Source organism: Furipterus horrens, unplaced genomic scaffold (assembly GCF_987537825.1).
Source record: "Furipterus horrens unplaced genomic scaffold, mFurHor1.1.pri manual_scaffold_3, whole genome shotgun sequence".
NCBI lineage: Eukaryota > Metazoa > Chordata > Mammalia > Chiroptera > Furipteridae > Furipterus > Furipterus horrens.
This window is the reverse complement of record NW_028327173.1, coordinates 162,616,983-162,642,363: the sequence shown is the minus strand read 5'-3', so window position 1 is coordinate 162,642,363 and position 25,381 is coordinate 162,616,983. Positions and strand designations below refer to the sequence as shown.

Genomic DNA, 25,381 nt, shown 5'->3' with positions numbered 1-25,381 from the left:
AGAAGACTGAGGGGCCCTGGTGAATGTACTGTAAACCAGTGAGAACCACTGTGTCGAGTGGAATATGCATGTACCCAACTATCTGCCTGGTGATGATGATGATGATGATAATCAACATTATATCTTCCCTTGGTGAACCTCTTATATGTTAGACACTTTGTAAATGGCTCTTGATTCTCACAACAACCCTACATGTGTCCAGTCTTATTAACGGGCATCTTATGTCTTTGCTCTGTGCAAAGCTAAGTTTCTGTTATTGGAAAACACATCCAGGTTCCTAAACATATGTGTTAACATTAAAATTAAACTAAAGGAGGGTAGGATGAGGACAAAGAAGGTGAAGGGGGTCAGATATATGGTGACAGAAAGAGATTAGAGTTTGGGTGGTGGGCACACAATGCATTATGCAAATGGTGTATTATAGAATTGTACACTTGAAACTTACATAATGCTATTAACCAATGTCACCCCAATAAGTTAATTTTAAAAACTAAACTAAAGGAAATGGCATTGACAAATTAGTGCATTTGATTTTGTACCCATGCCCTTTGTGAAAAAGGAAGCCCTGCACTAGTCACAGCATTTGTGTGAAACACTCACGTAGGTGGCATACACCCTGTTCTGGCATTACACTTTTGAAATGCATTCACTGACTTAATCTCATAGGAAGGTATATACTGAGAAATGTCAGCCTGTTCATCCTGACACCATCTGTGAAATTCAAACAGATTATCCTTTCGTGGGAGGCTTGTGATCTTTGAACATTATCGTAATAAGGTTTTTAACAAAATTCTTTTATCAAAGAATTTGGGAAAGCTTTATGCAGAAAAAAAAAGACTCATTCCAGTTTAGAATTTTGATTTGTACCCATAAAAATCTTTCATTAATATCGAAAAAAACCTGAGCATCCTTTCATTCCCCAGGATGGTGTCACTTACTCACTTTATAGTGTTTCAACCAGGAAAAAAAGCCCATTTATATTACTCACGCTCCTCTGGTAGAGTTTCTCGGCCTAAAACAAGCTGCTGAGCCATGGGAACCTCAGCTTTTCTTCTTGGAAGCCACAAACTACATCCCTACATGTCCTTAGGACAGGGCGGATGTGCTTGTGATATGAATAACACTAACACCCTCCATTTCATTTCATATACTACGCCCAGAGAAAGCTTCATGTAACACTCCTCTCCAGAAGCCATCCCGGCCCCTTTGACTGCAGCCCAAATGTCTCAGACCATTCAATGACCTCCACTATTGGAATTTGCCCCCTAACCTTTTAATCATCTACTTTAACTTTGGCGGCAGTAGCCAGTGGGGGTCTGCTCACTGCTCCTCCACCTTGCCTCTTACATTCCTGCCTCCTCGCCTTTACACATTACACTGTGCTTTCTCTCTTCCTCTGCATCTGTGCAAATCCTGTTCATCCTTTTAGACCTCACCCAAATCCCACATCTTCCTTGATCCCTGCAGCAAGTAGTAACATCTCCTAAATTCCCCTAGGACTTTATTGTCTGTCTCTGTCACGTATTTAACTTTTAGTAGGCTTCTTTATTTGGTGAACTACTTTTGTCTCCCCTAGGTTGTCTTCAGGATTTCTTAAACGTTTTCTGTCCTGTCCTTTCTCTTTAATAACCCTAAACATGGTAACTACTCAAAAAAAATATGCGATCGGTTGTAGTTATTAGCTTGATGACATCAAGTGCCTCAGGCTCTTTTGGAATGATGCTATGAAAACACTATCAAAAAGGAAGAAAACAATACTTGGAGCCAAAGAAATGTTTCTTGCTTTAGTTCCTTCCGGCTATCTTGCTGCAAGCTTGGAGAGGTGTCCATTTTAGGCATTCAGCTGTGATCTCGGTAGGGGGGATTGGTTTGCCACCCTTCCTGGTTCACTGGTTTGTATTATTGGAAGTCTCTATCATCAGAGGAATTGACTCATGTCATGGAACAATTGGGAAAAACCAAGTGGATGGATGTGTGTGGGATTGCTGATAAGCGCTCTTCACTGGACTGAAAGTTCTTCGGGACTAAAGATGGCGTCGTGTGTGTGTGTGTGTGTGTGTGTGTGTGTGTGTGTGTTTGCGCTTGCACACAGCCCTCATGTTTGTGATACTCATTGTTAAAATCCTGCAAGACATTTGTGGTTTATTTTGTTTTCTGTAGTTTTGGCTTTTCCTGCATATCTCCTGGGGATAAACCAGGACCGGTTGAAAGAAAAGCTCACGAGCCGGCAGATGGATAGCAAGTGGGGAGGCAAGTCAGAGTCCATCCATGTGACCCTCAATGTGGAGCAGGCCTGTTACACCAGGGACGCGCTCGCCAAGGCCCTGCACGCCCGGGTCTTTGATTTCTTGGTAGACGTAAGTAAACACACAGTGACACTGGTGAAGCTTCATACTGTAGCTAGAAAGAGTAAAACTGCTAAGGGTGTGTATTCTTGTTTTGGCTCATTCCTTTTACCCACTACCTTACTACTCCACTTTTTATTCTCTAATCCTGGGATCATTGAATCCTGCTTTTACTTCTAGAATTCCCCCTAAGACACTAATACGATGACAGCTTCTTGTGCACAATATGCAGAGTAAGGCAAAGATGGGTTTATAGTTGTTTGTGGGGACAATAACACAATAATTAATACATAATAACACAAGAATAAACTCTGTTTCACATACTCACAACTGTAAACCCACTTTTTCCCAGCCCTGTATTTATAGAGGCAGGACTGAAGACCAGGAAAAGAGGGGACCCGAGCAGCTGTCTTGATTTTAAGCCTAAAGATTTAGGAATGTTGTATAGGTCATCCCTTACTGTGTTACAAATTAGCCCGAAACTTAGTGCTTAGACAATAAACATTTATTCTCTCATTTGGAAGTGACTTGGCTTGGTGGATCTGATTCAGGGGTGAGATTGTAGTCAAGGTGCTGATAGGGCCTACAGTCATCCCAAGGCTTGATTAGCATTGGAGGGTCTGGTTCCAAGATGACACAGTCACTTGGCTGTTAGCAGGACACCTAAGGTCCTTGCTATGTGGTCCTTTCTTTTGAGCTGCTTGAATATTCTCGCAACATGGCAATCGGTTTCTCCCAGAGTGAGTGATCTAGGAGAGGGCAAGGCAAAAGTCATAGAGCTTTTACTCGTAATATCCTCATCTTGGACTCAAGGATTGCCACTCTGTAATATTCTGTTCATTAGAAGCAAGTCACTAAACACAGCCCACATGTAAGGGGAGAGAACCTAAGTTCCACCTGCTAAAAAGGAGGAGTATCTATCAGAGACTTTGTGTATAACCAGCTCTCCATACCTGTGGATTCCACATCCGAGGACTCAGCCAATCCAAATAAAAAGTATTCAGAAATTTAATAAATGTTATGTTGTTGCTGACTACGTAGTGAGGCCTATGATAGTTATGTCTGTAACTGAACATTCACAGCCTTTTTTCTTGTTATTATTCCCCAAACAATACAGCATAACAACTATTACATTGTACTAGATATTTTAAGTAATATAGAGATGATTTAAAGTTTATGAGAGGATGTGGGTAGGCTATATGGAAATACTATGTCCTTTTGCATAAGGGACTTGAGCATCCACGGGTTTTGGTGTCTATGGGGGTCCTGGATCTACTCCCCTGCGATATCTGCATGTTAAAGCTGCCACAGATTCTGTATCTTAAAAATACCACAGATATTTTTTAATGATGGAATAATCATCTTCATATACTTACATTTACATTTGCATATATATACATATTTATATATGTATGCCACCTAGAGTTCCCAAAATTAGTCTCTCAGCAGGGTAGCACTGCCAGCCACAGTCTATGTTAATCACTGCAGCCTCTGAATGGAAGGACAATAATAGCAAAAACTTATATAGAACTTACTATGTGCCAGATACTGTTCTAAGTATTTTAGAAAATAAGAACTCCTTTAATTCTTACGACAACCCTGTGACTTAAGTATTATTATCTCTATTTTACAAATGAGCTAACTGAGGCACAGAGAGGTTAAGGAACTCACCCAGAGTCACACCACTATTAAGTATTAGGTCTAGGAATTAAACACAGCTAATTCACAGTGCTCCAGCTATTCTACTTCTCTGCCTTTTATATAATCAAGGTAGAAAGAACCCTAGGGAAACCCTAGTCCGGGGCAGCAGTGTGGCCATATGATCCAAAGCATCTGTTTGCACCTAGGCAACAACATCAGTAAGGGTTGAAGTATGATAAGGTGTGGTTAGGGTATGTTAGGGCAGGGCAGCATACGCTAATTATTCTGTGCATGCCTTGTGGGTATTTTAAGGGTAAGATTGCTGGGAAGGTCAAGAACATGCCAAACATTAGCTGTGTTTTTAACTTGTCCAGAGCCCTCATTTTATCTACAAGGCAATCTTAGACCCCCTTATTGCTGGATTTGCCCAAGGCCATTCAGCAAGAGGGTCCTGCAGACCTGGGACTAAAACCCACACCTCCTGTCTCTTGTTCAGTGTATCCTCCAGTGCTGGGCTTCTCACTTGATTTCCCTTCCATCTTTCCTCAATGTTTTGTGTGGTTCGAGGGAATGAATGCCCCATGTAAGTGATGCTAATTAAAGCTGACATTTACTGAGCACCGACTGTGTACTAGGTACTGGGCTAAGAGCTGTATATTATTGCCTTTTTTTTTTTTTTTTTTTTGCCTGGAAAACAGCTCTGGTACTTCAAGATTCACCCAGGTATTCACCATCTCCAGGAATTTCCCTCCTATATTCCTTTCTCCCCTGCATTACTCACAATCATCCTCTAACCTACACTACCCCGCTGTCAGTAAGCCTATTCCATTGAATTGCACGCCTCTTCTCACAGTGATCAAGAACACAGATTTAGGCATCATAGCACGTAAATTTAATCCCAGACTTTCCCTCTTGCCCAGTGTGAATTTAGGGATTGCAATGCTATTGCTGTCATGCAAACTGCAGTGAGAATTAAATGAAACAACATAAGAAGGCTTTTAGCAAAGCCTAGAACATGTGAATGTTAAATACATGTAAGCAGATTTTATTATCATCGCTTTCATGGTAATTACTGGTATTATTATCCATAGTTGGCTCACCTTTTCTATAAGCTCCGCAGAACAGATTATCTTCTCAACATCCCTATCATATTGTGTTAGGTTCATTAAATAACTATTGAATGGGGTTCTTTATGTAAAATAGGTTTTACTTTGATCATCCAAAATGACATTTTCTTTCAATTCTCAAGACTTCCTGAAGAAAACTAATTCTGCCAAATTTAATAGTTTTCATCATTAAGCAAATATTGTTTTTTCCTACCGTAATAGTTTTTTGGGATCCTGGTGGTTTCTCAAAGTATTTGACATTGCACTGAGAGTTTAGGCTGTAAGTCACCTATCTTCTTATTGTCCTCTGTTCCCAGCAGGCACTAGTATTTGCTTTGCACAGAATTGCTTTCCTTTCCCCCGTATGTGCCCATTTTTCATGTGAAAGTAAAGGAATTAATTGCTGTGCTGTTTGCTTTCTCCTAGTCCATCAACAAAGCGATGGAGAAGGACCATGAAGAATACAACATTGGCGTTCTGGACATCTATGGCTTTGAAATATTCCAGGTAGAACCAGTTTAAATAATTGAGGCCTGGCCTGGGGAGGGTGATGCATTTCATCTAGCTTGAAGAAATAAATTAATTCTAGGCAATGAAAAAAAACCCTCATCATGGCCCAATTTTTGCCTCCGTACCTTTACCAAATTGGTTTCTCCTAAATATAAACTATGCAACTTCCTCCTGGTGCCTCCAACGGTTCTGTTAAGGCTTTTCATTTTGAAACATCTCAGTAAGTCATTCAAGAAATGACTTCAAAATGATTTTGCAGAAACCATTAATGGAAGTAACCTTTTCTTTTTTTCTTTTTCAGAAAAATGGCTTTGAACAGTTTTGTATCAATTTTGTTAATGAAAAATTACAGCAGATTTTTATTGAACTGACATTAAAGGCAGAACAGGTAAGGATCCCCTCTTTGTCTTGTTCTATATCTAACTTGTTTTATTTCAAAGGGTATAGATTACTCGTTTGGTAACAGGTTCAGATTAAAGTCTTGTCTTAGGAAACGTCCTTAATAGGCAGAAAAACCACATGCCATTGTGACATTTTAGTTGGTGAAATATAAATACCGTCTGCTACATTTTCTTTCTCCTTTAAGCAAATGTTGCTATGAAGTTGGACTTAGGACCGGCTGCTTTTATTGCTCTCTGACTCATTGGCCAAGTAGAAAATGGAAACCTAGTTCCAAGCCCAATTGTCTATGGTACATATTGTGTTCCAAAGGAAAACCATGGTTTTCTCAGCTTTGCTTTACTCCCAGTTCTTCCTACAAATAGCTGTGCCTTTAACAAAGCTGATATTTTAGTTCTGACTTAAAGTAACATGTCTTGCTTATAGTTTCTTCTGCAAGCCCAGTGTAGGTTCCCTTTTATTCTGGATACGATACTGTTTTTCGATTCTAGGGTTGCTGTAACAAAAGTACCACAAACTGGGTGGCTTAAAACACCAGAAATTTCTTCTCTCAGAGTTCGTAATCAAAGTGCTACCACAGCCACACTCCTTTCCAAGGTTCTGGGGAGAACCCTTTCTTGACTCTTCCAGGTTCTGGTGGCTCTTGACCTTCCTTGTTTTGTGGCAACATAACTTCAGTCCCTGCCTCTGTCTTCACATGGCCTTTTTCAGTGTGTGTCCAGATGTCTCTCCTTTCCCCTGTGAGGACACCAGTGGTTGAATTAAGGGGTCACCCAAAATCCAAGATGATTCTTTCACTTGTGAGATCCTTAGTTAACTACATCTGTTATACAAAGATCCTATTTCCAAACCTCACAATTCAAGATTTTAGCTGGACATGAAATCTTGGGGGGCATGTTCAATCCACTGCACATATGATAGGCTGTTCTGGGAATGTTTAGTGATGGAGTTTTCGTGCCTCTGCTTAGGAACCCCAGTGACCAGTGGCTTTCCCATAAACCTCTGCCCTGAAGATCTGGACTTCCCACCCCCTCATGCTAACTAGAGCCATACAACCGAGGGAAAGAATGGGATGGGCAGAGAAGAAAAAAGTAGGCAGAGGCTACATCATATAGCAAGTTTGTGGGACATGGCAGAAACTTCAGATTTTATAGCAAGAAGGAGGGGAAACTATCGCAGCCTTTGGAGCAGTGAGTGACATGGTCTGATTTATGTTTTGTGTTTTTGAAAAGGCGACCACTCTGGCTTTATAGACTTACAAAGCAGGGTGAGACCAGGAAAGCAAACAGGAATGGAAGTTTTAAAACCAGCTAGGAGACCACGACAGGAGACCGTGCAAGAAATGGTGGGCGCAGGGACAATAACGGCAGCAGTGGAGGTGGCGATAGGGTGGGAAAGATGGTCAGATCCAGTATATATTTTAGAGACTGAGTCAGCATGATCACTCGAAATAATTAGCAATGAGCTGAGAAGGAAAGAGGACTTAAGAATGATTTCTGCTTTTGTAGCTTGACCAGCAGGGCCAGTGGTGAGACTGTGTACTGAAGGTGCACTTAGGAGAGCAGCTGGTTGCGACGGTGGGGAATGTAGATTCAGAGCTCCGCCGAACAAGTTACATTTGAGAGGCTTGTTGTACATCCAAGTACGGATTCCAAAATCAAATATATATGAGTGTGGAACTCAGTGGGGAGGTCTAGACTAGAGAAATTAATTCAGGGGTCATTAGCTTAAGGAACTATTTAAAGCCGTGGCATTGACTGAACTCACCTGGAGAAGGAGGACCGCGAAAAGGTGAAGGCTGTTACGATTGAGCCTGAGGTTCTGCCTCCTGTAAAGGTCTGGAAGGAAGCTGACAGAGCAGGACTGCGGAGAGAGAAGGAAAACCAGGAGAGTGTGGTGCTGTTCATCAAGTTAGATGAGTACCTGACCTGAGCGCGGAACCTTCCTTTTAAGTCCCTACATGCTAACCTGTCCTGCTGTCCTATGTTAATTTCAGAGATTACTGTGAAACAGACCTATAGGTTAAACCATATTAAATTGCCATTTTTGAATGTCAGAAATGAGTGTGTGGTAACAATTTCATGTGGTTCTAACTGAATAAAAATTATATTCCAGCAATCATATGTTCCTTTTCTATTCCTCTTAGAACACACACACACACACACACACACACATACACACTTCATGTTCCAAGTTTTTGTCAAAGGGCACTCAAGTTTTTCTTTCTCAGGGATTTATATGCCTTTGATATCCATATGTGCAGGCTTCAGCTAGTCTTCACTGGGTAATAATATGAGGTCCTGCTTTCTGTCCTACAGGAAGAATATGTTCAAGAGGGAATAAGATGGACACCCATTGAATACTTCAATAACAAAATCGTGTGTGACCTCATAGAGAACAAAGTTGTAAGTATCAGTCTAGTGTGTCCCTCCACTGCACACTGGTTTACATTAAGTGAACTTTTCTTCTCTGCATCATTATTTTTAAACAGACAAAGTGACAACTTTGGTTTGCACAGAACTTTAGCAATTACATTAATTTTCTGATTATATGAGCAATAAATTTTATTTTTATAAATATGAACATGTGAATATGAGTAAAATGCCAATTTACAAATAGAAGTCTAAGAGAAGACAACTATCTTTTGTGCTGACAGCTAAGCATATAAAGAGACATAAAATTGGTCCTGCCTTCTAAACCATTCATATCACTTCTAGGATGTGAGTCCTAGAAATTATTCAAAAGAAAACATAATGGATGTAGACAGAGATCTTTACAGTACCATTTTTGGATTTTTTCTGTTTTCTTTTTCTTATTTTTTTTTTTCTTGTTTTTTTTTTTTTTTTTTTTTTTTTTTTCGTAAAACTCAAATGTGGAAACAGTGAAAACCTCCACAGACAATTAATTCAGTCATTAAGTAAACGATAGCATATCATAGCGAAATATAGCCATTGAAAATTATGAAGAGAAAGTAATGCTTGATGGAATGTGTACAATGTGGAATTGTGTAAACCATGCCTATAGGTATAATAGGCTGAAAGCAAACATTAAGAAATGGATTAGAGTCCAAGGAAATGTTTTAATTTTTCTTTTGGGTTTTTAAAATCAACTTAGTACAAATAAGATTGGGCAGATAATGATCTGTGTATGACTTTGAATAGAACTTCCAGAAGTTAAACAATTTTTTTTTTGGAAAATGGACTTTTCCTCCATCATTAGATCTAAGTGGTGACTCCCATTTGGGATTATTAATGGCATTCTTGCTCAAAGGGAAAGAGTGACTTTCAAGACAGTATCTTGAATCTAGGGAGCTGTTTCCTTGCTTAAGAAAAGACCCAATAAGCATTGTATGTATTTGTGAACAGTCACTAAATTGGGGCTTTGGCTTCTGGGTCCCATCAGAACCCTCCTGGGATCATGAGCATCCTGGATGACGTGTGTGCCACGATGCACGCGGTGGGCGAGGGGGCGGACCAGACGCTGCTGCAGAAACTCCAGATGCAGATCGGGAATCATGAGCACTTCAACAGCTGGAACCAAGGCTTCATTATTCACCATTATGCTGGGAAGGTATGGCTGGAGAGCTGGGATCAACAGGAAAGGAAAAGTTAACTTTTTCAGTGTCTACCTGTTTTAAGCCTTGGGGGTCTATCATCTGTTTTCTCACGAGACAACTGAAAACAATATCCATATAGTTTCATCTGCTTCACTGTGTTTTATTCATTCAACATTGATTTCCCTCAACAACATGGGACCCATGAAGTCTTTGAGGAGGCAATACAAAAGGCAGTACACACTACTGTGTCGTTTTTAATCACGAATCACTCCAGCATATATGAAGGAATGGCTTTTTGTCTGGCCTCTTGCTGCACCCACAAGCCTTCATTCCTTACCTGCCCTTGCCCACTTGGAATATAAATAAGGACAAAGGTGCACATTTGGTATTTGTTCTCATAAAACACATGATTATTGGATGCCTACTGGGCACCAGCTTTGTGTGGGTGCTGATGATGCAAAGCTAAGTAATTCGAGGTCATGATTTTAGGGACTTTCTAGTCCTGTGGAAAGCTAATAGTCTCACCTTTCATCCTAACTAATTTTTTGTTAACCCAAGTCCCTGAACATGAGTTTTAAGCCGAATTGGTCTAACTCTGACACCATTTGTAAGAGAGGTTGCAAAGCCTCAGATGACATGGCCCATTGCAATGGATTAATGAACATAAGTTGTTGTTTTTTAAATTTCATTCTGTCTTAGATGAAATTTAGGGAAATAATTAAGTTTATTATTTAGACATGACCATGAATCCATTGAAGAAGGGGTATGTGAGACATAGGTCCTCTAGGCCATGTCCACGACCAGATACCATTTGTCAGTACCCATAGGCCATCACCAACAGAGTTAGCTAACAAGTTAAATAGGATATGCACAGCTTTAATGTGACAGTTCATGATGAAATCTGGAAATATATACATTCTGGTAAGAATAGCCATGTCTACTTGAGATTGTTTTTCTTCAATAAAATACTTAAAGGATAAAATTGGATTTCTTTCCATTCTTGGCCAGGTATCCTATGACATGGATGGCTTTTGTGAAAGGAACCGTGATGTGCTTTTTATGGATCTGATAGAGCTTATGCAGAGCAGTGAGCTGTAAGTGTGTTTTGCTTTATCTGACATGGATGTAGATTTGATCAAGTTTCAATATTAAAACAAACTTGTAGATTGGTCAGCATTTCGTTTCTTTGAGCTTTTGGGTCTGGGTTATCATTGGACAACTTGGTTTCTCAAAATAGCCTTTCTTTTTCCAATCCCAGTCTTGCCCTTGTATCCCTAACACTTCCCGCGCCCAAATTCCAAGTGCAATCTGCATGCCCTGCAGGGCCCCTAGCTTCACCATTTTCAACACTGTTATCAGGGACAGGTGACAGCCGTATCTAACCAGGTAAGAGTGGAACAGTTTGGGTCTATGATACTTTGCCCTTGGAAAATCATCCCAACACTTGTTTCATGGTCATTCAATTTTTTCTATATGGCTAATAGCTTTAAAAGATTTAAGTTAACCTGAGTTCCTGAAGCAGTTGGGAAAGGGCTCTAGATCTCTGGGAGAGGCAAGTCAAGAGGGATTGCTTCAGAGATCCATTTTCACTGCCAAGACCCTGTCGAAGCTATAGGAGCAGGAGAAGCTTCCCCCACCCTGGCAAGCTGCTGGAACTCTCAGGACCAGCCCTGCTCTGTCCCTTCCTCCCCTCGTCCCTGTGAAGGTTCCTAATATCCTGGGTAACAAGGATGGCACATAATTTACATGATCAGAGCTGTACATGTCAGGCAAGAACCATATTGCACAGTCTTTCAGATTTACAGTTTCAGAGCTTCCTCCAAGGAATAGCTGCCCTTTCAGTCTCCGTTACTTGAACTGTCATAATATCAAGGTTAACTTCCTTAATCAACAGCAGCAAGTCTGATAATTTTCTAAGAAAGGCCTAAATACAACAAAAGCAAAACCGAGTACCCTTTTCAGGCCCTGGTCAGAGGTGTTCTGCTCCATTTAACTCTCTTCCTCCTCCCCCCAACCTCCCAGACTTCCTGTCCCTCATCATTGCATACCTGCAATTCCTTGCACTTCCTTGCACTCACACCTCTCAGCTTTGGAGATTCTGAATTTCATTTCATTTGAAAACACATAAAATCTGCTTGTTTCTCTCTTAAAAGGTCAGGTAAGCCACAAGTCCTGGCGTGTGGGTTTTATGACAGTCAGATGCAGGCATGATGTTAGAGATTTTTTTTTTTTTAATTATTAGAATTACCACCAAGTTTGAGAGCTATTGATGCTTCCACATAAACTATCATCCTGTAGACATGGTCGATTGTTTATTAAACATATTTGCTGCAAAAAAATCTATAATTATGTCTGGTCAGTTTAAAAGTAGATTGCTGGGGAGAATTTTTAGAAAATTCAAGATACCCAAAGCCATTTAGGAGGAACTGAATATGAGTGTCAGATTGCTCATTGACATGAATCACTTTATTCAGTGAGTCAGCAAATATTTATTGAGCACCTACTGTGTACCAGGCTATGTGCCAGAACGAAGGGGAACTAAGGTGTCTAGGACATTGTCTGTGCCATGCACTGTGCTACTGGCTTCTAGTGGGCAAAAGCCACTGTCACTGCAAAATATCCTATGATGTGTTGGACAGCACCCTCCCCCATGCCTCCCAACAAAGAATTAGCCAACCCTAAATCCCAAATATCAATAGCGCCAAGGTTGAGAAACCCTGCTTTAGAGCAAAGCAGAATCTGAATTGGATCTAGAGAGTGAGTTCAAGGCCCTGAGCCAACTCTGGTCTGTCTGTCTTATCGAACTCAACAGACCCATACTGTGCCATGTCCTGTTGTCCAGGTGTACCTCAACTCCAGGGAGGAGGGGGACTCAAAAGGCAGAGTGTTCAAGTTTACTTCACAGCCTTAAACTCTGAAGTGCTTATATCTTAGAATTCTAAGAATTCTTCTCCTGTTTTGGGGGGTGGGGGGTGGGCATTTGTTCTGTTTGTTTTTCTCTGTTGTTACTTATTTCCCCAGGTCACATCTTGATGGCTTGTGCTTTGAGTCAGATGGCCTTTCTGTGGCCAAGGTCACACTCCTCTCCATTCTGTGCAGAAGCAGGCTTTCAGCGCCTCTGATTGCTAATCCATTCTCTTTCTCCTTTTCCAGACCTTTTATAAAGTCTTTATTTCCGGAAAATCTGCAAGCTGACAAGAAAGGGCGCCCAACTACTGCCGGAAGCAAAATAAAGGTTTGTTCTATTTGGGGAAGTTTATAGATTCCTATAAGAGGCAGGGTTTTCTAAGAGTCAGGAACTGTACCCCTGAGCCAGGATGATGTCAGCGCGATTGATGGGTTGGTCACAGATGCCCAGAAGTCCTGTCGCTGCTTGAGAAAAGGTTACAGGATGCAAGCTGAATTTGACTTGGCTGTACTGAAACCCCAAATGGATATTAAATACCTCGGAGCTTAACAGTCAGCAGATGATGATCAGCTACTTTCTAAGAGGAAACAGCTTTAAACTAAACCTGGAAATATTCACATTAAACTATCCGAGAAATGTGATGGGTCAGAGCCACATTTTGAATTTTGATGACCGTTTTCCAGAACAGACCCCAAAATTTGCCAATTGTGGAACTTGATGTACTTAAAATTCTGGGCCTTATTTGTATGCCCTTCCACCTCCCTAGATCTTTAAAGCCCCTCCTTTCTGAGAATTACAGGCACGCGTGGCCCTGTGGTGTCTCCACATCAGAAGGAAATCTTCCTGTTTCTCAGGAGCCCTTTATGGGGGTGCACTATGTTATAGGAGCCATTGTGTGGCGAATTTAGAGGTCGTGTTAGACACAGTTAATCATGTGATTCTTTAAGAAGAAATAATCACTGGACTATTTTTTAAAAACCATATCCATTAAAAACATTTTTTAAAAAAGTCATACCAGTTAAAGGTCACCACAACATTATAACTGACGGAACCATCAAGTGGTTAACAGCAGGGCTCTGGGGTCCCCTCCCCTCTGTTCATATCCCAGCTTTGGCTTTTCCTCACTGTGTGGTTGCCAGCAATTGCCTAGCCTCTCTGTGCCTCTTTTGCTTCATCTTTAGATAGAGCTCTTAATGAACAAAATGAACTAACAGGCAACACAGAGACAAACTCAGAGATGGACAGATGACATCTGGGGGCGTGGGGGTTAGGGGATGGAGGAATTGAGCAAAAAAGACTCATGGACAAGAGTGTGGTGATTGCTGGGGGGAGGGCGGCATAAGGGGACTAAATGGTAATGGAAAGAAAAATACAATAAGCATTAAATTTTTTTAAAAGATGGAGATCTTAATATCTGTCTCAAGGCAGGTGCTGAGTTGCTTGAATTCAATAATCTATGTAGGGCATTTAGCTCACTGCCTGAAACAATAAACACAATGTATATTATCTCTCATCAGAGCCTGCTCTGGCAGTCCCCTTCCCCATAGGCCCTGCTGATTTGTCTCTGCTTAATTTTGTGAACACTTATATGTATATGCTGGGTCCTTGCCTAGACTGCCCATTGCCTCTCACCGTCTTTGTGTGTCCAAATTCTACATGTCCTTCTCACGGTGTCCTCCTGGATTAACCCCAGCCTCAGGGACCCCATGGTTATTGTCTGTTCTGTTCACTCACTCTTCTCTGAGTGTGGCCTGCCTCCTTCGCCCTGGAGGGCCAGAACACTGGCTGGAATAAAGGAACCCATCACTGAAAGCTCATAGCCACAAGAAGATGCCAGTCACAAGGATCCTTTGGGTTTTGTGGAGGAAGTCAGATGCAAGCTGGGTTTTGAGCTGAAGGGGAGAGTCCTCTGGGATTAGGGACAATCGTGTTCAAAGAACTAGAGAAATTTAAATATCTGGATTGAGTTCCCTGGAGCAGAGCACTGAGGGCAGAGAGCAGATGTAATTCTCTTGAGGCCCTAGACATTTATGTCTGTGTGAAGCTTCTGACTCATGCCTTTACTTCAAGGATATGGATTAGCTCTGGGCTGGAAAATCGAGTCACAAGATTGTCACATTCAGATCCAAGGGACCCAGATCATCAAGGTTGTAGTGACTCACTTGCAAATGATCTGGATTCACAGTGGAGCTTATTTCCTATAAAAAGGAGGGCGGGGTTAGGGGCCTTTTTATCTTCTTGGAAGACTTGACTCCTTTCTTCCTTTCATTTTCTTGTCTAAGCTGAATGCTCAAAATTGCCACCTTCTGGATGGACTCAAAATGTGCAGGATTTCAAGGCCTGCAAGGATTGCTGTCATCTTGGAGAGGGGGGGAGTGTTGAAGTCAGCCAGCTTAGCTAGAGGGAACTCACTGTGCATATTCTCACCCCCCGTGGTGCCCTCCTTGGTGGACGGCGTGACCTGTATGTCTGATACTCTGCCTCCACATAGGCATGACAGTCTCCCTGTTTTATGTGTCCCCTCTGAGGCACGTTGCAGATGCACGGCCATGGCTCCATCTCTTATACCTCCCTATTCACAGTCTTTTGCTGATATTAAGTAATGATATCTGTGGGGTGTAAGCATTTAAAGGGATCCTGAGTTTCTTGAAAGAAAAATTAAATTTAAGGTAGTTTTAGGGTATTTTGTTGTATTCTAATTCTTTAAAAAAGCTAATCATAAGATTTAATTAATAGAATATATGTTTGGTGAAAACTACCATTATCTTATCTATAAATAAGAGTATTGTCACTTTAATAACACTTGGTGTTAAGGCTTCACTAAATTCTCCATTGTGGCTGGAAGTGACCGGTTTTGACATTAGAGCCGAAGACTGATGCTCTAGGGAAATGGAACCAAGCTCTGAGCTGGCAAAGTGGACTGGGTTGCAGCTGGATCTGAGACAGGTGCAGGCACCCTGCGGTGATTGGGCTGGTTAACTTTTACCACCTATTCCAACCTTTCGATTAAGATATCAGAGGTCTTCTAGTTCAGCCTATGTAGTTTACAGATGGGGAAACGGAGACCCGGAGAAATTAAATGATCTGCCATGTAGCTCACAAATAGCAAAGCCAAGACCTCAACTCAGGCTTGTTAGTAACCTATGTTGAGGGCAGCACAGGAGCTTTGCCCTAAGCCTTTTCTCGCTGTCCTGTTTGCAGATTTTAACTCAAGCTTCTGTTGGGCATGTGCCTTTGGTAGTTCATGGACTCAGGGACTCTTCTTGCTTGGAGTCAGGGTGAATCCAGTTACTGCTTCCTAACCCCCTTGGGGGGCATCTATTGACTCATACTTAAATTTGGGATAATTTTAATGGTTAAGATAAGATGTATTCCTGTTTGCTGAAACCTAAAGGCTGAATTCCTTATACATCACACTAAATAATCCCATACCTTCCTTAAGAAGGTAGGGTACCATTGTAGTTAAGAATCAGACTTCAGAGCTCACAGACTTGGGTTCAAGCCTCAACTCTGTTGCTTACCAATTGTGTCATTATGAGCAATACTTTATTTCTTTAAGGCTCCATTTTCTCATCTAAAAAATGAGAATAATAATAATAATAATAGTAGCTCCCTCTTAGAATTGTGAGGCATAAATGAGAATATCCATGCGTACAGCCCATGATGCATATTCAGCGATGTTATCCATTGCTGTTTTGAGCTAGAAAGAGCTGTGTCAGGTGGCACATTAATTTAAGCCACACTTGCCACTATATTTTCTTATGCTAAAGGGAAAAGAAGATATGCTGTTAAATGCCTAGGACTAGAGTCTGCCAAGCTATTCTTGGAAATTAAAAAGTTTTAATTAAATCAAAAAAAAATTTAATCCTCACCTGAGGACATGCTTAATGATTTTAGAGTGAGGGCAAGGAAGGGAGAGAAACATCGACCAACTGCCTCTTGTACGGGCCCCGATGGGGGACCAAACCCGAAACCTAGGTACGTGCTCTGACTGGGAATCAAACCTGCAACCTTTTTGGTTTACAGGACAGTGTTCCAACCTACTGAACCACACTAGCCAAGGCAATAAAAACATTTTTTATTTTTTTAATAAAAATTGAGAGTTTGGAGACTTAATAAAAAAGCTTTGTTATATAAGCAGTCTCTCTCCAGCATCACCTTGTGTGTTGCAAAGATGATCAGATTTGTTCTCAAGTACAGTCTACATCATCAAAGACAATAAGAGTCAGTTTACTTCTTCCTCATAGGGCTTCACTTTGGTCATGTAATCTCTGCAGCTCTGCCCTTGACTCTCAGCATTGCAAAGAACGCTACATTCTGCAGATCTAAACAGAGAACTTGATTTACCAGTGAACATCTAACTTTGAACATACCCAAGAGTTTTTCCCAAAGGTTTCAGATTTCCCAAACCCAAGAAACCAGAAAAGCCCTAATTGAGAGAGGGTTGTCTGCTGCAGGCAAATCCTTTCTGCTGACTTTATAATGGTTTTCTGGCTTCAGAGACCCCTTTTCTCTATTTTCCTTCAGAGGTTTTTCTCTCCTCGCACTGATTTGCCTGGAAGGGGGGAGTCTGCACGTGTGCCCCATCCATGGACCCCCCAGGGTGTGCTCAGCTGTGGTGGTGTGGGTGCTGATGTGGGCTCAGCTCCTGTTTCTTCCAACTACATTTATGATACTTAGGACTTGAAATTCTTTATCTGCAGTTTCAGCTTTATGTGGCTTTTTCTGCTTAAACCCAGTTCCGCTCTGGCGCGAGTAGTGAGAAATGAGTTCATACTGAATATGTGAGCTTCGTGAAGGTGTAAGTTACATAGCAGACTGAGGGCTCAGAGGCTACAGGTTTGTCAAAGGACATGCTGAGGAAGAAGGTGAATGAAATGGCACATTAAAGGTTTATAAACTCTGAGAGTCTGTGGATCTCACACCTTTACCTATGAATTTCCATCTTTTTAGTAGACGGTGCTTTATTGGCTGCGTTGCCAGAAAAGAGAATCAGGGGATTTTGATGATTTATCCTTTCAAATAATTTGTCTCTTCAGCCCACCAAAAAAAAATTGAGGACAGTACGAGTATTTGTAAAATTAACTTAATTTGTTAATAACCACATGCTCTCTTGTTTCTCATTTTAAAAATTGTACGTGAAGATTTACTGCGTTTCTGTATTTCTGTTTTATTTTATTAACTGTACTTAAAAGGCCTAGTTGCTTTCAAAAATCTAATTTCAAAACCATTTGAGAGTTAAAATCATCGTAAAAGTCAGTAGAGCTTTAAGCAAGTGTGGTAGACCTGAGTCAAGCCTAATGAACAAATTGTCATGAAGATTAATTTCTAGCTATATATTTCCACACTACAGTTTCACAAGTCTCCTTGAAAACTGGCCTGCTTCAGAGAAAGTTCCCTGTTTCTAATTGATGTTATTCTTCCTTTCTAGAAACAAGCCAATGACCTTGTGAGCACCCTCATGAAATGTACACCTCACTACATTCGCTGTATAAAACCAAACGAAACCAAGAAGCCCAGAGACTGGGAGGAAAGCAGGTACTGTCAAGACAGTAAACGGAGCGGTCAGAGCCGCTTTCCACGGGCCCTGGCAAACTTTCCCTCTTCTCACAACGGGATGTCCTGTGCCAAAGACAGAAGCAGTTTTCATGTCCTTTGTCTTTAACTTTTTCAGGACAAAGACTATATATATATATGTATTATTTTTTCCCCTCCTTGCCTTTTCCTAAAATGTTAGCAGTGCCATTTGGTTCAGAATTAGCAATTTATAATGTTTATCTTGGCTAGTCTGGGGGCAGATGGAAAAAAAAAAAAACTTTTATACCGCAGTCAGGATGGTTTTAAAATTAGTTTAAGGCTCTGTGTAGACATTCTTAGTACGCTCCGCTCCTCATTGGAACCCACAGGATGTGGCCTAGAATGCTTAGCTCGGGGTTGAAAGGGAAGATCCAAATTGCTGGTTAAAAAGCAGTCCCTCATTTACTGCTGCTCATGAGGATCCTGGGGACGTGCTGCAGCTTCTGTACGTCCCCCGGCTGGGTTAATGAGCAGGGCGACTCCCCGGGAGGGAGCCAGCCAAAAGGAGACGTGTGGGGCACTAGTGTGCAGTGAGCCCTCCGGCCTGGCTTCTGCGCGGCATGGGCTGTGCCAGACGGAATCAGGGCGTTGCGCGGAAAAGGGTTCAGATGATAACTAGAGAGTATAGTTTTTGCATCCAGCTGGGGGACCCAGGCACACATCCCTAAGAGGCCTGATCCTACTGTCCGTAGGAACACGGTAAACAGAACTGAGGAGAGACCTTGTGGGCAACTTGGACTCCAGAGAGGACCCAACCATTGTCCTCAGATAATCAGGTCCCGGGACTTGAGCATACCAGAATTGCAATCTTTCTTTTTAACTCTCTTGGAAAAAAGTAGATAGATGCTAAGGTATCGAGGGACTTAAAAGTTCAACTTGAACAGGATTAAAATCTGTGACTGCTAATTACCTTCTCTGAGAGACTTGTATAGGTGCCTTTCCCGCCCTGCCAGCAAGATCCTTTCTAATCTAAGCAGACAGATAATACCCTGACTCCTGGCGACCCTGTGGATGAGTGATGTCCACAATGTCCTGTCCTCGGCAGCTCTGCTCGGCTCCAGTAGACACGTGTCTATGGCTTCTTGTATGGAGTCCTAGAATATGCGTTTTTAAGAAGGTCCCAGGTGGTGCTGACAATGATGGTCCAGGAATCATACTTGGAGGACACTAGCTGATCTAGAGCGAAGGACTAGACTGGGGTTTTGAGGAACTGTGTCCTTGTGCTGGCCTCTCAACCTAAGAGAAACACTTAATCTTCTCAGTGTCTTCCTCTTTAAACTGAGAGGGTCAACCCGGACTGGGATCTCCTTCAGTCAGACAGAATGAACTCTCCCCGTGTCTGTCAGCCTGCCTCTGCCTGTCTCTGTGTCACTCCCACGCTCCCCCTCTCATGTTCACGCACATACACACCACACCCATGCACAGATACATACAGTAGATGGGTGGTGTCCTAGGCAGCCTCCAAAATAAATTACGTGAGTCCTAGAAGCAAAGCTATTACTAACGGATGCTTTAACCCACTCTTCCTCCCACTTCAGATTTCATTCAGCTTCCGTTCCCCAGTCCTTTCCAACAAACATAATCTTAAACAAACAGAACCATAATCTTGCTCACCTTGCGAATACAATACCTTCCCAGCACTCCATCCCCTACCCCACACAGATTCTCTGCTGAAAGTCCCTCGAGTGTAGAGATTTTGCAATAGCTGCTGTTTGGAAGTTCCCCAACCATGATGCTACCTTCTCATAAAATCCAAACTGATTCATCGGAATATCAGACAGTGGAGAAGTTAAGACACTGACACATTTATAGAACTTCCCCATGATGCTCAGTTTTTTCATCACACCCCTTATTTGACTTACAGCAAAGAACTTCATAAGTTACATTCATGTGAACTGGTTTTAAGAATTCTAAGGTATTTGTTGGTCAAGTGTTGATTTATATTTTCACTAGGATTGCTTCCTGGGGTCCCCCCATCCTAGTTCAGGTTTATTTTGTGACGGGTGGTTTCACTTCACCCATGAGTGCGTAACGCTGGGATCCTTGGAAGGGCAAAAATTACACTGGCAAAAATTACACGGTCAATTGGAGCTCTTAGTGGACAGGGTTACACAATCTGCCAGTTTGTGGGGTGTGGTTTATTTTTCTTCTGTTGAAAATGTTTTTATGTTTTATGTTTTTATGTTTGGCCCTGGCAAAGTTGCCTGCCCTGGATTCTGAATTGGCTGCTCTAGCATGGTTCCCAGACCTTGACCTACTTGTGTTAATGGCCAAAGACACTCCGGAAGAGCACTTCCCTACCTCCCTGTAAGGGGAGGAGATAGCACAGTGAAGGGGACAAGTGGGCATTGTCAGCCTGGCTGACGTTTACTGAGGAGGTGACAGCATCCAAGAATATGCAAAATGTGCTCGGATGCTTTGATTACATGAAATTTTAAACATTACAAAATTTGCTAAATCTGATTGTCCTGTTAAAGAAAATTTCTATGCAAAATTTCCTGATGATGGAAGTTAAAAGTGAAGGGAATAGTGTTTTAACATAAGGCATAGTCTTTCATAGGTGATTCACGGGCAAGGAACGTTTCTATTGTAATCAATGGACGATGCATTCCTTACCTCAGAAGCTTGGGGTAAAGCCAATAGTTATGAAAAGTACTTAAAATGAGCAAATATATCTATCTGGCAAACTCATGTGTATTTTACTTAGTCCAGAAAAAGCCCGTGGTGAGTTTTAGATTTGGAGGGTGGGAAAAAGGAAAATTTCTTTCCCAAATTAGATTCTTTCCTCTTTAGTTAAACAGTTTTGTGTCACCAATCAGATGTGCGTATTGAATAATAATTCTTTATATAAAGTTTTTTTAAGTTAATTATCTTGAAGGGGCTGACATTTCTGGATCCTAGTTCAAGTAAGACTAATCGGACCTGAGATATTTCGAACATCTCTCACTGTGTGACCTCATCCTTCCTGGGACAATCAGGGCTCCACCCCCTCTTCTAGCTCAATTTTTCCACCTCTTCCTCTCTCACCACCCTGGGCCACAGGCCTTTCTCATCTTTGTGCCTTTGCTGTCACTGTGCCCCTGCCTTTCCGTCCTCTGCCCCTGGTAAATTCAGCTCAGCCTCCCAGGCTCAGGCACATGTCACTGCTTCTGAGAATCCTCTCACCAAGAAAAATTCATTTCTCGATTCCCCTGTCCTGGTTAACTTGTGGTAGCTGTGACTATATTAGAATAACAACTTTTTATGACACATGCCAGGAGCTGGCTAAGTGCTTTACATGGAATGTACCCAATAAGAAGGAAGAACCAACATCACCATCCTCATTTTACAGAACTGGAAACTGAGGCACGGAGGCATTGCATAGTGGCAGAGCCAGGGGTGTGCCTGGCTCTTGACCACTGGGTTATCCGTGAGGTCTTTAACGCCTAGCACAGTGCCATACAGAGAGCCTTGCTGGGGAGACAGCTGTCGGGGACCTGTGTGAAGTTGTAAGGGGGATGCTGCCACCTGCCCTTTCTGCACAGCAGATTCACAGGGGGCCTGTTCCCTTCATCATCAGTGCAGGTGACCCCAAATGTATCGAATGGACTGATGGGGAGCTGCCTTCATGCCACAGCATAATTCTGACATCCCATCTCAAAAGAAAGATGAAATTTACTTTGTACTTCATATTATCATGTTCCCAAGTGTCTATATTAAACCAACCTTATTCGTCTCCACAGAGGGAGTGATCAGAAGCTAGTGTCAAAGATCTGTGTCACTCGGCTTCCAAGATAGTTTGCTTCTCGGGGGCGGGGGTCAGGGGGCGGGTCACAATTCACATGTTTGTGCACCAGCCCAGACATACCAGAACTACTAAACCAGAATCCAAAGTGCAGAGGTGGGACATGGGGCAGGTCTCTGACAAAGATCCCTTGTGTGAGAGCATCAACTCTGCATCCATTTTCCAAAATACACTGCCAGTGTTTTACTGTTATATTATAAAACCGAGCTAAAACTAACTTACATATTTTTAGAACATTGTTAACTTAGGTATTTGAAATTAATAGTTTTATATGCCCTTTTTTTTATATTTTAAAAACCTGGAAGGCAATCTCATTACCTCTAGCATCACTATTAAACTTAAGGTTGATAACAAAAACAGCTCTAGTGTCATTTGATTCAAAAGGGACATGTCTCTTTAGTCTTTTGAAAAACTGATATTTTTGTTCACAATCTGGGTGATAGATATGACTTTTTGTTTTACTGTCTTTTAAACTAGATATGTAAAGTCTCTTCTGTAATTGATGTATTTCATAATAAAATATTTTTAAATTAGTATTATATGGCGTGGGGGTCAGCTCAGACTTGAACACTATCAAGTGTAGGTTTTTTTTTCTCTTTATCTCAGATTTGGGAGGTTGTGGGGATGGAGGGAGGGGAGAGCAGGGTGAAAGAATTACCCAGTAACATCCTGGCTCCACTGTCTCCTTCACAGGGTAAAGCACCAAGTAGAATACCTGGGTCTGAAAGAAAACATTCGAGTGAGAAGAGCTGGTTACGCCTACCGGCGTGTCTTCCAAAAATTCCTACAAAGGTAATGAACTGCTGACTTTATTTTAAACAGGCTTATTGAAATATAATTTCCATATCATACAATTCACGCATTTAAAGTATACAATTTATCGGCTTTTAATATATAAACTTGTGCCTCCTTCATCACAGTTAACTTTAGAAGATTTTCATCGCCCCCAAAAGAAATCCCAGTTCCCTGATTGTTAACTCCTAACTAGGCAGACACTGCTTTCTGTCTCTGTAGGTTCACCTATTCTGGACATTGCATATCAATAGAATTACACGGTATGTGTCCTTTGTGTCTGGCTTATTTCACTTAGCTAGTGTTTTTAAGGGTCACCCATGTTGTTGCATATATCAGTGCTTCATTTCTTTTCATTGCTGAATGACATTCCAATAGTGTACCCATATGCCACACTTTACTTGTTCATTCATCAATTGATACACATCAGTTGCTTCTACTTTTTGGCTGTTGAGAATAACAAATAATGCTGCTCTCAACATTCATACGCACATTTCTGTGGACATGTGTTTTCATTTTGCTTTCATACCTAAAAATGCAATTGCTGGGTCACATGTTAACTGTGTTTAACCTTTTTTTGATGATCTGCTAGTCGTTTTTTCCCCACGGTGGCTATACCAATTTACATCCCCACCAGCAGTGTTTGATGGCTCCAATTTGTCTGCATCTTTGTCAGCATTCGTTACTGTCTGGTTTTTTTATTCTATGCATCCTAATGGGTATGAAGTGGTTTTGATTTGCATAACCTTCAGGGGAAATGATGTTGAGTATCATCTCATGTGATATTGGCCATTAGGGAAATGTCTGTTCAGTTCCTTTGCTAATTTTTAATTGAGTTATTTGTCTTTTTATTATTAGGTTGTAACAGAATTCTTTTTGTTATCACTTGTTGTAGATTCGATCAGTAGCCATAAGTAATTGCCTGTTTAGGGTAACACAAATTCAGGAATTCATGAAAATTTTGACATGGGAAGGGCTGTGGTTTAACTTGATTGTGCAAATTAATAGTATGAAGACAATTTCAGGAAAATATTTAACCTACTTAAGAAAACCTCAAAATTTTTGTACAGTCCATATATAAATTTAAACTGATTTTTATATTTCTATTAAAGTGTATTTGGCAGACCTATACTTATTTTGTTCTTATTTTCTGATACTTGTTTTTGAAAAGAATAAAATTTAGTGTTCTTAAAATATTAAATGATTCTAACTTCTCTAATGACTCTAAATTAGTGGCATTTCACTGTTTTCTACATCTATTTAACTTCCTCTAAGAAAGAAGGAAGCCATATTTAGCATTTTAATCATAAAATAATTATGTTTTCCTTATGATACAAGAGCAGGATATAAGAAATTTTTGAATTCAAATTTTTTGTAACACAGGTTAGCAGGCTGAAGGAGAGCTTAGTTGTACTTTGGGCTTGTCATTTCTTGTATCATGAGATTGGGATGCCGGTCACCTGTACAGGTTATTTGTGTGAAAGGTCAAGAGAGGCCTAACAAAAAGGTAGCTCATGTCATACAATAAAGCCTCATCGACTCTGCTTTCTCATATTCGAGATTCCCAGTAAGTTTGGAGGTGGATTAGCCTAGGAATAAATTCACCTTCACAGCTCTCTAAATTAAAGGGGCCGCTACACCTGTAGTGTAAGCAGAGCCGGATGAAAAGAAGTATGTAGGAAGCTGAGAAAATACATTTGTAGAGCTCTTGCTTTGCTATAGCAGCATCCTTTTGCTGACAAACTATGAGATGTTCCTTATGAAAGACTTTTTAAACAGATTGGGAACACTAGCTTAGCGCAGCGTTTCTCACAGATTGGGAACACTAGCTTAGCGCAGCGTTTCTCAGCCTCAGCTATTGCATTTGGGCTGAATGAGTCTTCATTGTGAGGGCCGTCCTGTGCACTGTTGGGTGTTTAGCAACGTCCTTGGCCTCTACTCACCAGACGCCGGTAGTGCACTGTTGCCCACAGCCCCTCTGCCAAGATGTGACAACCAAAAATATATCTGGACAACCTCTTAACATTCGGGGGGGGGGTGGGGAGGTGGGCAGTGGAACAAAGCCATTTGAGAACTCTAGCTTATATAATCATGTAGATTTTGCAAAACTGCATTTTTTAAAAAAATACCTTTTTCAATTAAGAGAAAATAATTAAATGCAGAAAACTGTGTAGGAAAGTGTTTCCTCCATCTTTCCCTAGCTCTGAAAAGCCTGCCTTGATAACTACAGAAAAATTTATAATTTTATTCTTCAGTATTTTTCCTGTACTTAAAACTCTTTATTTGATCCTTGCAAATTCTCTTTGATTGGCATTATTATTGAAAACTGATCAGATTTTTTTTTTACTCTAACCTTGATTACTATTATTATTTATTTTATTTTATTTTATTTCTTGAGAAACCCAATTCTGCGGACCTTCTTGCCTCCACATTATTTAAAAATAAGCCTACAAACCTGGTTCTCAGCGGCAGTGCAGTGAGCTCACAGCGCAGGGAAGAGCAGGAAATCCACACTCCCCTCACAGGAATGTCTGAGGTGCCCCGAGCAGGTTGTGTTACTTGTTTACAGTAGCTCCTTAAATGACCTGTGAAATGACCTCGTGGGATATAATATTCCAACCTCTCTCAAGTGCCATGCTAGCTTCATGACTCCATGCATGACACTTTCTTCTGTACCCTAGATGTGTAGTGAATGCCTCTTATGCTCTTTATGTTGAGGGACTTTCATTGAAATGATTCTGTTCTTAGATACTTTCCTTCTTA

The 25,381-nt window shown here is 41.2% G+C and overlaps 1 protein-coding gene across 1 annotated transcript in view; it reads left to right on the top strand.

Moving 5' to 3' along the window:
* Positions 1-25,381, top strand: part of MYO1E (myosin IE) — a 198,757-nt gene that overhangs the window by 131,510 nt on the left and 41,866 nt on the right. The window contains exons 10-18 of the mRNA XM_090270681.1: positions 2,161-2,357; positions 5,519-5,599; positions 5,904-5,990; positions 8,320-8,406; positions 9,404-9,571; positions 10,566-10,651; positions 12,711-12,792; positions 17,897-18,003; positions 22,520-22,618. Of these exons, the coding sequence (XP_090126807.1) occupies positions 2,161-2,357; positions 5,519-5,599; positions 5,904-5,990; positions 8,320-8,406; positions 9,404-9,571; positions 10,566-10,651; positions 12,711-12,792; positions 17,897-18,003; positions 22,520-22,618 (994 nt within the window). The remainder of the gene's footprint in view (positions 1-2,160; positions 2,358-5,518; positions 5,600-5,903; positions 5,991-8,319; positions 8,407-9,403; positions 9,572-10,565; positions 10,652-12,710; positions 12,793-17,896; positions 18,004-22,519; positions 22,619-25,381) is intronic.